Source organism: Salmo salar, chromosome 06 (assembly GCF_965601325.2).
Source record: "Salmo salar chromosome 06, fSalSal1, whole genome shotgun sequence".
Lineage (NCBI taxonomy): Eukaryota > Metazoa > Chordata > Actinopteri > Salmoniformes > Salmonidae > Salmo > Salmo salar.
Window position 1 is genome coordinate 29,624,121 of NC_138296.1, and position 13,255 is coordinate 29,637,375.

At 40.5% G+C, this 13,255-nt stretch overlaps 1 protein-coding gene across 2 annotated transcripts in view; it reads right to left on the reverse strand.

Annotated features, from left to right (window-relative positions):
• Positions 1-877: 877 nt before the first annotated feature.
• The window catches only part of LOC106606823 (adhesion G protein-coupled receptor E5), a 29,260-nt gene continuing 16,882 nt past the window's right edge, over positions 878-13,255 (reverse strand). The window contains exons 5-19 of one of the 2 annotated variants that reach the window (XM_045720052.2): positions 13,002-13,223; positions 12,557-12,652; positions 12,342-12,385; positions 12,079-12,183; positions 10,870-11,023; positions 10,455-10,574; positions 10,094-10,281; positions 9,714-9,878; positions 9,028-9,222; positions 8,448-8,665; positions 8,246-8,312; positions 8,058-8,149; positions 7,717-7,885; positions 6,775-6,876; positions 878-1,725 (exon numbers count right to left, since the gene is read on the reverse strand). In XM_045720052.2, coding sequence (XP_045576008.1) covers positions 1,684-1,725; positions 6,775-6,876; positions 7,717-7,885; positions 8,058-8,149; positions 8,246-8,312; positions 8,448-8,665; positions 9,028-9,222; positions 9,714-9,878; positions 10,094-10,281; positions 10,455-10,574; positions 10,870-11,023; positions 12,079-12,183; positions 12,342-12,385; positions 12,557-12,652; positions 13,002-13,223 — 1,979 coding nt within the window. In that variant the 3' untranslated portion in view covers positions 878-1,683. Of the gene's footprint in view, positions 1,726-6,774; positions 6,877-7,716; positions 7,886-8,057; positions 8,150-8,245; positions 8,313-8,447; positions 8,666-9,027; positions 9,223-9,713; positions 9,879-10,093; positions 10,282-10,454; positions 10,575-10,869; positions 11,024-12,078; positions 12,184-12,341; positions 12,386-12,556; positions 12,686-13,001; positions 13,224-13,255 lie in introns of both variants that reach the window. The other variant, XM_014203195.3, reaches the window with a different exon arrangement.

The window sequence follows — 13,255 nt, forward strand, 5'->3', positions numbered from 1 at the left end:
CACAAGAATGGCACCAAGAACATAGGTGATTTTAATGGCTGTAAGACGGTAATTAATATGACTGACTTAGGTTTGGAAGAACAGGAGAAAATTCTTAACCTCACAGCACCTATAACTGATGTATGGGGGGCTTGTACCAGCAAAGGACACATACGACAGACAATACCAAAAGGGTGGTTAAGTACTTGCACACCGGTGTTATTGGTCCAACCAGTTAGAATTAGTCATCAGAGGCCAGTTATACGAGGCCAAAGTAGGCACAGGAGGAGTTTTGACCAGGATGGGAGTAGCCCTGTCTAGATGGATGCTATTGGCATCCCCAGGGGAGTTCCAGATGAATACAAAGCTATGAATCAAATAGGTGAAGGCCTTACCACTACGTTCTTTTGGTGGTTGACAATAAATAAAAATGTGGATTGAATTAATTACATCTATTATAATCAACAGAGATTCATGAATGAAATCGGGGATGCAGTAAAGGGGATCTCTGACCAATTATCCGCCACCTCCCTCATGACCTGGCAAAATAGGCTGGCTCTCGATATGTTATTGGCAGAAAAGGGCGGGGTCTGTAGGATGGTGGGGGGTCATTGCTGTACGTTTATTACAAGAGCTCTAGCAGGGTTAACGGCTCTAAGTGAAGAATAGGCTGAAAACTCAGGGGTTAATACATCTGTGACAGGGTTGTTTGATGAAATGTTTGGCAAATGGAAAACCATAGTAGCTACCATCTTGGGGGCTGCTGCTATTGTTTGTATGGGTATGCTTGTATTATGTGGTTGTTGTCTTGTTCCCTGTGTCCGAGGGTTGGTGAGCAAGGCGTTGGAGAATGCTGTGACGCAGCAGATGGTGAGGTATGGACCCATAAGAAAGAAAATATTTACAATGATTTTAATTTGTCCTTATTTGACAGGATGCACACCTTATTAGAAACAATGTAACAGTCATGATCATGATTCTTGTACATTTTTTGGTTGATCCCTTTTAAAATTGAGATACAATTATAAAACTATATACACAAAATATACATTTCAATCTGACATGATTTCAATCTGACTCTCACAACTCGACCTTTGGTGGTTATTTTTTAAATAAAACCATGATAGCTTATGACTATTTTTTATAATTTGTTGCTTTTCATCTGTTATGTATTTTAAGATCAGAGAAAGTACCTGGATAATGTATAATGTAATAATCCATGATGAGTTTTCCCTGGTTAAATCATGCAGGACTGGTCCACTCTTCTACAGTAGGAGGGGGGTTTCTCATCAGCATTATATAATCCAAAGAATATCAAGGTTGGAAAAAGACATGAAACTGTGAATAGGAAAATCAGTGTAAAACAATAAATAACTTTGTTATCGTTACTCTTTGGAGTTTTAGCTTAAAATAATATCCAGGCCAGCCCAACAAGAAAGTACAGTAAAATTGACAGTCTTAAAAAAATGTGCACAATTCTGCTTAAAGCGAAATATAGTTGTCACAAAAAAATGGACATCAATCATCCCAGGATAGATTCCTGGTCCTTTTGTGCTCTTTTGGCAAGACAGCACAAACAGATCTCGGACCAGGCAAGCATCAACTTATGCCTCTCATTAAATCAGGGTGATTATGGTTTTATAAAACTCCCAGGTGTTGCTAGGAGGTCACGAGGTCAGGCATCATGGGGTCATGTCCAGCCCCCTAGATCTGAGACTCTCCCGTGTTCTGGGCACTCTTGGATGTCTGGGGGACACAGACAGAGAGAGGGCAAAGACAGACAACAACGTCAATCAGTTGCTTTTTGATCAGACTCTGTCATCACAGTCCATTATTAATGCACAAGTGGCTCTGCTGTCTCTCTCTTTCACCCGCTAGACAAAATGCTTCACTTAACACCTTCCTCACCCACCTCATCTTTAGGGAGCGTCGGCTCTGGCCCAGAATCACACATTTGCCTATTTTATGGAAATCATCAAAAATGACAGTTCTTTTCCTCCTCTGTTGTGCTTTGAAAGGTTTTTAAAATTGCCTTTGAGCAATCTCACTTGAAGGAAATGACTAGACTGATCACACCTCTGCTCAGTTCTGAACATGATGTCCCAAACCATGGTCAGTAATGATTAACGATGAAATTAATGGACTGATTAATTAAAGATGTCTCTGGATGGGGAAAGAAGTGAGAATTTTACAATGCGCTGTAAAACAAATGTTCCAAATTGACCATTAACCTGATAAGAGTGTGCCCTCTGAGAAATTGAGATTGAAGTACTCTGAAGTTTGGATGAATGCACATTTGACTTGTATCTAAATATTCTAATATGCTTATATCCTTTGTATAATACAGTAAATGTAATATTTTATGCAGAACTTTAACTTGCAGATCAGCCTTAATAATATTACAGATTCTGGGTTCTATCAAGCAAATTTTTGTCTAATTTCTAATCCCCCTATTAGTATTATATATTTTTTTTTTCAGCAGTATCAATCCTCCCCTGATTGGAGAAAACTAATGGCCAACAATACTTATTCTACTGCTACTCACATCTATCTACGCTCAGATATACAGTACACTTTAATCTTAAATACCAATACCCTCAGATGTCCACAAACTAACTGGTGAGCGGCCCCCTCTTGGCAGGTTTGTTGTGATGGCATATTACATTTTTTAATAATGGATTTAATGGTGCTCTGTGGGATTTTCAACGTTTTTGATATTTTTTTATAACCTAACCCTGATCTGTACTTCTCCACAACCTTGTCCCTGACCTGTTTGAAGAGCTCCTTGGTCTTCATGGTGCCGCTTGCTTGGTGGTGGTGTAGTAGACTCTGGGGCCTTTTAGAACATGTGTATATATACTGAGATCATGTAACACTTAGTAAAATAAAGTCCACCTGTGTGCAATCTAATTATGATACTTCTGAAGGTAATTGGTTGCACCAGATCTTATTTAGGGGCTTCATAGCAAAGGGGGTGAATACATATACACGCACCACTTTTCAGTTTTTAATTTTTAAGAACTTTTTCATTTAACCAATTTGGACTATTTTGTGTATGTCCATTACCTGAAATCCAAATAAAAATCAATATAAATTGCAGGTTGTAATGCAACAAAATAGAAAAACGCCAAGGGGGATGAATACTTTTGCAAAGCACTGTAACAACCACTCCTGGACCTGACTCCAAAACCGAGCCACTGAAGTACCAAATGAAATCTGTTTATTGTGTTTCCTCATGACAGAGTCTGCACAGAGCTGAGTGTTCATTGTGCCATATATTGAGGATTATGTTTGTGGCGAGAATTTTATATAGTAGTTTACATTGAAAAGATCGGATTGATGCGTCCATTTTTTGTTTTGTATATCAGTTCATAAACCTGATTCAATGGTAATGGGACATCAAAAACCTGTTCCCAATTATCTTGAATTTCATGCTGCATAGTTGTCAAACCTCTCAACCCTATATTGAAACTGGTACATTTCATGATTTATACCTGTCATTTTAAGCCATGCATGGTTTTTCATTGGAGGCCGACAAACCAATTAATTTGTTTCTGTTTTGAGTAATTGCAGTCTTCCATTTTTGTGGCAGAGCTGCAATGAGTTGGTTATACTTCTGTATTTATCTCCATACACATTTGTTCATTTCTTGTGTGACATAATTTTACCGTCCTTATTTACATTGTCATCCATAAACATGATACCTGCCTTCTACATTTCTTCCCCAAAAAATTAGTACATTGGAGTTTAGACATATTATTTGCTGTAATATTTGTTCTGCCTCTTCTGGAGTATGAAATTTGAATTTTGACCAGCTCTGTATGGCTTCATTTTAAAAGAAGAATACGTTAAAGAGGGTTACGTTATCAATCCACTGGAAATGTTTTATTTTAATCAGTAAAGCAAAAAGCTCACTTTTGAAATTGGATGTGGCTATTAGTACCCATCTGGAAAACCAGTTTGGATTTAGATATAATTTTGGTATAACAGAGGCTTTAAGGGATAGGTTTAATGCCTTAATATCCAAACTCATGTTCGTTATATAAATATAACTTTATCTGGTTTGCCATTAAAATTAAATATATTTTTCTCGCATGACTTGAAAAAGGATTCTCCTGAAGTCGGTAGAGCCATTAGTAAATATATAAACTGAGATATCAATAGAGAATGAATCAGGGTAACTTTCCTGTAAATGGACAGGTGTTTCCCTCTCCATGATTTAAGGATCCTATCTATTTTGTTTTCTATCGAAGTTAATAGTTCCAAGGTCGTTAAACTTTTCTGGTATATGTACACCAAGCACATAAACTTCACCATCCACCCATTTAATCAGGAGGCTACATGGCAATTTAAAGTTGATATCTTTTAGAGACCCAATCCATAATATAATACACTTATCATAGGTGGGTTTCACCCAGAGAAACTATCCAGGTCCTCAATAAGGTTGAAGATTGAGGACTCAAGAAAAAACTTGAATCCTCGGCGTACATTGATACTTTTGTCTCTAATCCATAAATGTTTTGCCCCTTAAAGCTGCAATATGTAACTTTTTGGGCGACCAAATTCACATAAAAAAGTGAGTTATAGATCTGTCATTCTCATTAAAAGCAAGTCTAAGAAGCGGTAGATCTGTTCTGTGAGCTATTTCTATGCTTCCCATTCTTAAGTTTACTTTTTGCGTCTTTTAATTTCAGTTTTGCACACCCGCTGAAAGTACAATATTTTTGGTTATGGAACATATATTTCACAGTGGTTTAGATGGTTCAAGGATGCCGTAAACTATATGTGCTTGTTTTGTCACAAACTAAAATTAGATTTTTAGCAATCAGGAAATGGGGGAGCGATTTCTGCAGTGCAGCTTTAATGTAATCAGTAGATCAGATTTTTACAGCTAACAGTTCAATGGCTATAACAAATAAGTCTCGTGACAGCGGGCACATTGTTTTACTCCTCTTGACTATTCAACATTCTCAGAGAAATAACAGTTATTTATTATTTTACATAAAGTATTGTTCTCTTAGAGATTCTGCAAAAAAAAAAAAAAAAAATCCAGGCACTTACACAGATTCTAGACAGGATAAAAGGCTTTCTCAAAATCTGCTATATAGATTATACCTGGTTTCCCTACATTCTCGTAGTTTTCAATTATTTCTAATAGTTGTGTAATGTTGTCTCCAAAATATATTCATTTTAAGAATCCCGTCTTATCATGATGAATAATGTCTGGTAGGACATTTTTAATTCAAAATGATTTTTTTTGCAATAAAAAAAAAAAGATGTTGGGTCTTTGTACTGCCTTCCTGGCTCCTGCTTCAGTAAGAGAGTGATCATTCACTCTTTGTGTGTCCGACAGGTGGCAATTAATATGCGATTAATTAAAATATAATAGTAATGGATCTTCCAGTAGAACATATATTCAACTTTTTATCTCTATTGGAATGCCATCAAGGTCAGAAGTTTTTCCCGTCTGAAAGGAGTCAAGTGCCAACTATAGATTGTCCTGTGTAATTAGGCCTTCACAATATATTTTTTTGGTGTCTGAAATAGTTTAACATGATTTTTTGGGAGAAGGATATCACAAAACTCACTGACAAATGAGGTTTGAGGAACTTGACAAGCTTGTTTAAAATATTTTTATCCTTTGGTGAGATAAGGATTTATCCATCTTTGTAACTATTTTCTGTAGGTTATTTTTGGTTGGGTTTCTATATTGAAGGTTTAGGAAAAACTTTTTCTTGCCATTCTCCATCTAATTTGCTCTGTTTTTTAGATAAGTGAAACACGATTTTTTTCATGAATAAGTTCCTCAAACTCCTTTTACGTTGTCTATAGAGTATTCAGTGCTTCTGCAGTACATTCATCAACACCATTGATGTCTGTTAGATTTTCTATTTCTGTTGTAAGCCTTTTCTCTGTTGACCAGTTTTTGGGGATGAAGATTCAATTGATTGGCCTCCCATATGATAAATGGGTCCGCTGAACCTGTATTGTGCAAGAAAAAGTAATATGTCCCTAGTTGTTGTTAAGAAAGTTCTGTCAGTCAATAAACCCAGGTAAAATTGTAAATATCCCTGTCCTCATGGAAAGTATGTCATAGTTATATGGAGGGATATAAGTTGATGATATGATCGCATTCGATCCTCAATCAATACATATTTCACTTTTGGCACCATAGAAAAGGATACAAGAAAATAATCAATCCGACTAGCTTGATTAAGCCTCCTCCAAGTATATCTTACGAGATCCGGGTTTCTGAGCCAATATCAGTCAATTCCAACGTGCCCATAATATTCATAATCTCTATGAGCGCCAGAGGGTGATAGTTGGTAGTATGATTTCCTTTACGGTCTACTGACTTACTTAAAACTGTAATAATGTTATTTGTATCTAATTAGATTATTATAAATATTGTCAAAGAAGTTTGGATGGTCATTATTCGGTCCATATAAATGTATGAGCAATGTGTTTATAATCAAGTAGTATTATCAAAGCAATCCATCTTCATTGAGCATTTAAAAGTATTGCACCTCAAGATCTAGAGTGTCTTAGTACATGACAGAAATAGATTTTACCATCCCATTCTTTTTCCAAGGGCAATTCGTCAGAGTATATTTAATGACTTTCCTGTAAACAATAAATATGGTATAACTTTTACTCGCAGAACTTTGCCTCGCAGACCTTTACCTAGTGTTCAGTGTCACTCAAACTTAACAGTGTTGGAGGGCATAAGTACATCATATTGAAAGCCTTTCTGCTCTTTTAGATATTGGCAACTCAATTAGTAAGAGTTAATACCTGTGATTTGCTGTTGCTTGACTGGTTGGAGGAAAACTCTGAGTACTTCGTCTTCTGTAGTGCACAGACGCTGTCCAGGATCTTGCCATACTCCTCTCTCACCTACAAGGTGCAAAAGAGAGCACTATGAGCAAAGATGGTAGAGAAAGCTGGCAGAGCAAGGATGCGGGGAAGGGAATAAGTAGACCGGAACCAGCTATTCGTTCCTCCATTGTTCCTGTCTCTGTAAGTGGGCGTTCGTTCTCTAGTGTGACCATGTTTGAGCATGCGGTAAAGCATGCTCATGAGAGACAGGGAACGCTCATTTACATAGACAGAACCTTGACCATTTATTTAAATGGTAAACAGCTCTTATGCATCATCTTTATTATCCACCACATTTGTTATGAGTCCAACAAGCACATATTCGCCTACCCTTAACTGTAGGCCCTACAGTAAACTAAAGCCAATCAGTATTATTTAAACACTTAACAACTCATTTGGAATTCAGCCAAAGTAGTATAACCCAAAGCCATGTATTTAGAGAGTTGGGCCTATGTGGTTCCTGCATTATGATGCATTTACATGACACTGTTAGCTCCTAAAAAATACTATATAGAATGAGCATAATGGTGCATGTACATGACACTACAACATTCTATGACAGCCATGTTATCTCCCCATTAACATTACATGGGGAATATTTAAACAATGCTGAATCCCTCCCCCTAGGCTTTTGTGAGGCCCAAAGGCCAAACTTGGTCCTTCACATTTGGTCTGGCCTGCCAGAAGCTTCCAGAATGATCTTATGTATTGATGAACAATGTTATTGAATGTTTTTTGGTTCAAGGCCCAATACTGAGATTACGTTTCATCCCACCAAGCCCAACAGTTTGGACTCATCTGTACGATGTCCATATTAGAACTGCTTCAAGGTCCCTGGTTGACAGAGTCTTGACGTACCTGTTTAGAGAGCAGGCAGTGCATGAGGAACACTAGGACCCCCTGCAGACTGTTGAGGATGGTGAACAGGTACGACATGGCCAGCGTGCTTTCCTCAAACTGGAAACAGCCAAAGATCCACATGGTGCCCAGCACACACAGCTGAGCCACTGCAGTTATGGTGAATGCCCTGCAGGAGGTGACAAACACACAAAGTTAGATAGAAAGCATGGGTCACAACATGTCATCTTACAGTAAGGCCTGTTTTTTCCCCCACATGTTCTGGCCAGGAAAAACAGTGGTCCTTTGTTATGGGCTATAACACAGCCTGTGTGAGAACGTCCGTTTCTTTGCCGGCTCACTTGATTTTGCAGAGTTTGTCAAGGTCAGGGTTCAGGCTGGAGAACTTCTGGGCCAACTTCCACACCGTGATGAGGAAGAAAAACACATTCACCTAGGAGGGGAGAGGGAGATAAGTAGAACTAACATGACACAAAACATTGTAAGTAGGAGTGATGAAACTATTACACCTTTCATCTGTGATACGCACCATGATGATGATACAGACAGGGCCAAAGAAGCTCCAGATGAATCCATCCTCAAGGTTGAGCCAGCAGCTAAAACACACAATGCACACATGAATACCTGATCTCTATAGTACACAACAGAGAAGGACAGAGAGTCAGACAAATATATATAGGGAATCCAGTCAGGAGATGACACTGTCAGGGATCGATGCAGTGGTCACTCACTGGCGTTCGGTTCCGTATCCTTTGGCGTTGGCGAGGGCAGAGATGGCGACGATGACAGCAGGAACGCCGTAGCCCCCCGCCATCATGTAGAGGGGCCTGAAGGTGGTGTTGAAGACCAGGACCACCATCCTGAAGAGCTGCACTCCCTCCAGACACATCCAGCAGAACGCTGCCAGGAAGAAGAAGTGAAGCAGTCCAGCCACCACCGCACAACCAGCCTGAGGAAGAGAGGAGAGAGGGATGAAGAGAAAGGAAGTAAAGGGGTGAGAGTGATCGAGAAAACTAAATGTGAGTGAAATTACATATACTGTAGATAGTGATAAGGTTCACAATACAATAAGTTACCCACAACTGAACACACAATCGCTGCATACATTAACATTTCTTCCTACTAAAACATTTTTCTCACCACCCACATAGACAGAGTACCTATGCCACATGTAAATGTTTCACATATTGTCACATCCTCTGACCTCCCACGCCCAGAAAAGCTCAGTGGAGTTTTCCTTATTCAATCTTGTTCCGAGGGCAATTCTGCCTCGAGGGCAGAGCGTATGTGATTGGTTGGATGCAAGCTTACCTGGCTCTCGGTGTGTGAGATGCCGACGAGGAAGACCAGGTTGGCAATGAAGAGGCTGAGACAGAGGTGGAGGTGGATGGTATTGCGGGTGCTCCGGATGGAGCGGATCAGGGAGAAGGTGAGGATGCAGAGGAAGAGACACAGCAGGGACAGGGACAGGCCCACCCAGGTGATCAGCTGCAGCTGGAATGTGTCCTGGAGGGAGGAATGGAGGCGAAGACACGTCACCATATAGTCACAGCAGTGGAGGCTGCTGAGGGGAGGATGGCTCATAATAATGGCTGGAACGGAGTAAATGGAATGGTACCAAACACATGGAAACCATATGTTTGATGTATTTGATACCATTCCACTTATTCCACTCTATTACCACGAGCTTCAGTTAATGTGTCACCAACCTCCTGTGAGTCACAGTGACTGACAACTTTCATGGATGTGTCTTATAGACAACATACCCCTGGAGAAATAATAATGGAGCCCTATCTAGCTAGACAAGACACAGAACAAATAAAATAAAACATCTTTATGGATTCACTGTTCTCAAATGAATGCAAACTTTTTAAAAGCCAAACTATCGCATATTGCACAATTAAATAGAAAGTGAAATGAAACTATTAGAAAAGGCATTGTTACTGCTCTATCTTACAGCAGAAGTACAGCTAGACTAAAAGAGAAATCCCCCTCACCTTGAACTCATAGAGAGCCATAAGAACAGAAAAACTGCTGAGATGGTAGCAGGAGCACACCGTGTGGGTGGCATTGGACTTCACCAGCAAACAGCCTCGATCAGACCAGGTCCCTTCTCCCAACTCAGCATCCCAGTACACACAGGTGTAGTTACCTTCATCTGACTGGGAAACAACATTCACAATTACCATAGAAGAGAAGTAGAAAAACAATGTTACTCCAGGACACTTCACATAGTGACCATCCCAGAAAAGCAAAGCAGGTTCACTCAGATGTCTGCATAGATCTTGAAATATAGTGCAGCATATGAAGATTTGATACTGCCACATTCACATAGACCATCATAATGGGATAGAGAGGTAATGCTTTTGCTCCTCACCTTCAAATGGGAGAAGGTGAATGTGACTGGCTCCTTGAGAACGGATGTGTCCTTGTTACTAATGGTGGCCGTCACCACTTTGGAGTTGATCTGGAAGCTGTGGCCCTCCTGTGCCTTCAGCCCTGAGAAGGAATGGTTGGTGGATGTCTCCAGACCCTTATAGCTGAGCAGGGACACCGTTGCAAATCCTGAGAAAGCAAATGTTTAAGTCTAGGAGTTTGGACACTGTGTACATTAATTTCACATTATATCATTACATTATAAAGATTGGTTCTGATGATTGTGATTCTGATGATTGTGGTGGGATTATGATGGCAGTGTTGAAGTTGATCATGAAGATGAGGATGATGAAGATGGTAACCTGGGTAGGAGGTGTCTCCAGCAGCAGTCTCCCAGTGGCTGTCTAGCTGAGCGTGTGTAGAGGACAAGGTGAGGGGTCCCTGGGGTGAGGAGGCATTTCTCTGCACCAACAGCTCCACCTCTGGAAGAAAATACATTCACATCTTCACAAACAGGCCTACAGCAGGTGAGATGTTACAACTCTCAGAATGGTTATCTGCTAGAAAGGCAGACTTGTTCCCAGGAAATTATGCAATGAAATGTGACCCATTTAACCTAATGAAAAACTTTAAGCTATTCAAAAATGGCCACAAATGGCCACAAACTACGAAGGAAGTTATAACAACTTGTCTTCCGTTAGGTGGCTTCAAAAGCCAAAACAATCATGGCTGAGTTTGTTGTCTGGACTCATGGCTGAGTTCAGGACGTTCTCCTACCGGTGTGAGTGTTGAACCTCCTGGTCTCGGGGTGTTTCAGCAGAGGTCCTATCATTTTCAGAGCAGTCTCTACCAGGTCCAGCAAGACACTCACTTCCTTGTTATTATTCAGAGGCCCGCCAGACAGGAGCCTGTCTATAGCAGACAACAGAGTCTACAGAGACACAGAGAGAGGTGGGGGAGGAGGGGTTACATAGACAGTCAGAGAGGCTGAGACTTTTATTTGTCACATGCACAAGTACAGTGAAATTCTTAACTTGCAAGCCCTACACAACATTGCAGTATTCAATATCAAAATAGTAAAACTAATAAAATAAATAAATGAAATAAAAACACAAGAAATAAGAGAATAAATATAGAAGAATGTTATATACAGCAGGGTCAGGGCCAATTCCGAAATGTACATGACTATATATTTGGCATACACAAACCACAATGCTATGTTTAGAAGTCATACAGCAAAAGGAGGCCAGTTTCCATTATAAGAGTTCATGACAACAAACTCAACCTTCCCAAGTTCTCTCACGTCACCCCGCTCCTCCGCTCTCTCCACTGGCTTCCAGTTGAAGCTCGCATCCGCTACAAGACCATGGTGCTTGCCTACGGAGCCGTGAGGGGAACGGCACCTCCGTACCTTCAGGCTCTGATCAGTCCCTACATCCAAACGAGGGCACTGCGCTCATCCACCTCTGGCCTGCTGGCCCCCCTACCTCTGAGGAAGCACAGTTCCCGCTCAGCCCAGTCAAAACTGTTCGCTGCTCTGGCACCCCTATGGTGGAACAAGTTCCCTCACGACGCCAGGACAGCGGAGTCAATCACCACCTTCCGGAGACACCTGAAACCCCACCTCTTTAAGGAATACCTAGGATAGGATAAAGTAATCCTTCTAACCCCCCCCCCCCCCCCCTAAAATATATAGATGTACTATTGTAAAGTGGTTGTTCCACTGGATATCATAAGGTGAATGCACCAATTTGTAAGTCGCTCTGGATAAGAGCGTCTGCTAAATGACTTAAATGTAAATAAGCTAGATGTACCAACAGTGCTGGTCATCAGTCGTTGTTTCACTGCATGTATCCTTTCCTTAATGTGTGTGGGCTGAGTCTGAACCTGCATATGTCAACCTCTCTATGATGGATGCCTGGGTTATAATGAGCCTCAAATATAAAAAAGGGCCTCAAATATAAATATAGAAATAAGCAGTAGTACCTCTAGCAGGGCCTCTCCATCGACTTGTTCTGCCGTATTACTCTCACTCAACTTCAGACAACTGGTCCTCATCAGGGCCACAGCATCCTGCAGACCTGGGATGACCTGAGAACGAGGGATGAGGAGAGAAAGTGAGGAGAGAGAGAGAGAGAGAGAGAGAGAGCAGGTGGGGGGGGGGGGTAGAGAGAGGAGGAAGTTAGTCTATTTTGTTCTGCAGATACCTGTAGGTGTGAATCATTACACTGTATACTCATGTGGATTACCATCTTAAGATGCTTCTCACTCGCAAACGTGTCACAGTTCAACTCTGTAGAAAGAGAAGAGATGAGTGAGTAAGGCATCTTAAATGAAAATACATTTTTTAATGAAATTATTGATGAAGTGATGACAACTTGATCATGCAGAGGAAGTATTGAAATTTGAATGTTGAAACAGCTCCATCTCAATGAGAATGATGATCTATAAATGTGATTCTCACCAGTACATCTCCCCTGCGGGTCTCCGTAGTTGGTGAATCCTGCATGGCACGCACACCGATGGCCACTGTTGGTGGCATTATGGCACGTTCCATTCCCTCCACAGATAAACATATTTATTTTACACAAGTCTACAAAGGAATGATAGAAAGCACAGGTGACATTTTCATAAGATGTTCAGATCTACCTAAAACCGATCAAGTCACATAATATCAATTACACATTCTGGTCATAAAGAAATTAGTATCTGGTGCTTCATGAGGAAGAGGAGCAATTGAGCAAAATACATCAAGGGGTATAGATAAAAAATGATTTAACTTTCTCAAAATTCCCTTGTTTTCCCCAAATCCCGGTTGGAAGATTCTTGGAAATAGCAGGAAATCTGGAGGCTTCCAACCAGGATTTCTAGAAAACCCATTAAGGGTGATAATACAATTCCTCCCATACCTTTAGCACCTTGAGCATCCTCACTGTCTGTGGTTGCTGTCTGGTCTGTGGTGGCTTTCTGATCTGTTATTTCCTCACATGATTCTCCATTCCCTGTGAATTGAGCTTTACCAGACTTCAGGCCAATCCCTGGATTGCAGACACAGGAGTAGCTGCCTTGTGTGTTGAAGCACTGTTTATGCTTCCCGCAAATTGTGATGTCGTCCACACACTCGTTTCTATCTATATGTGGGTAAAAAAGACCATTAGGAAAA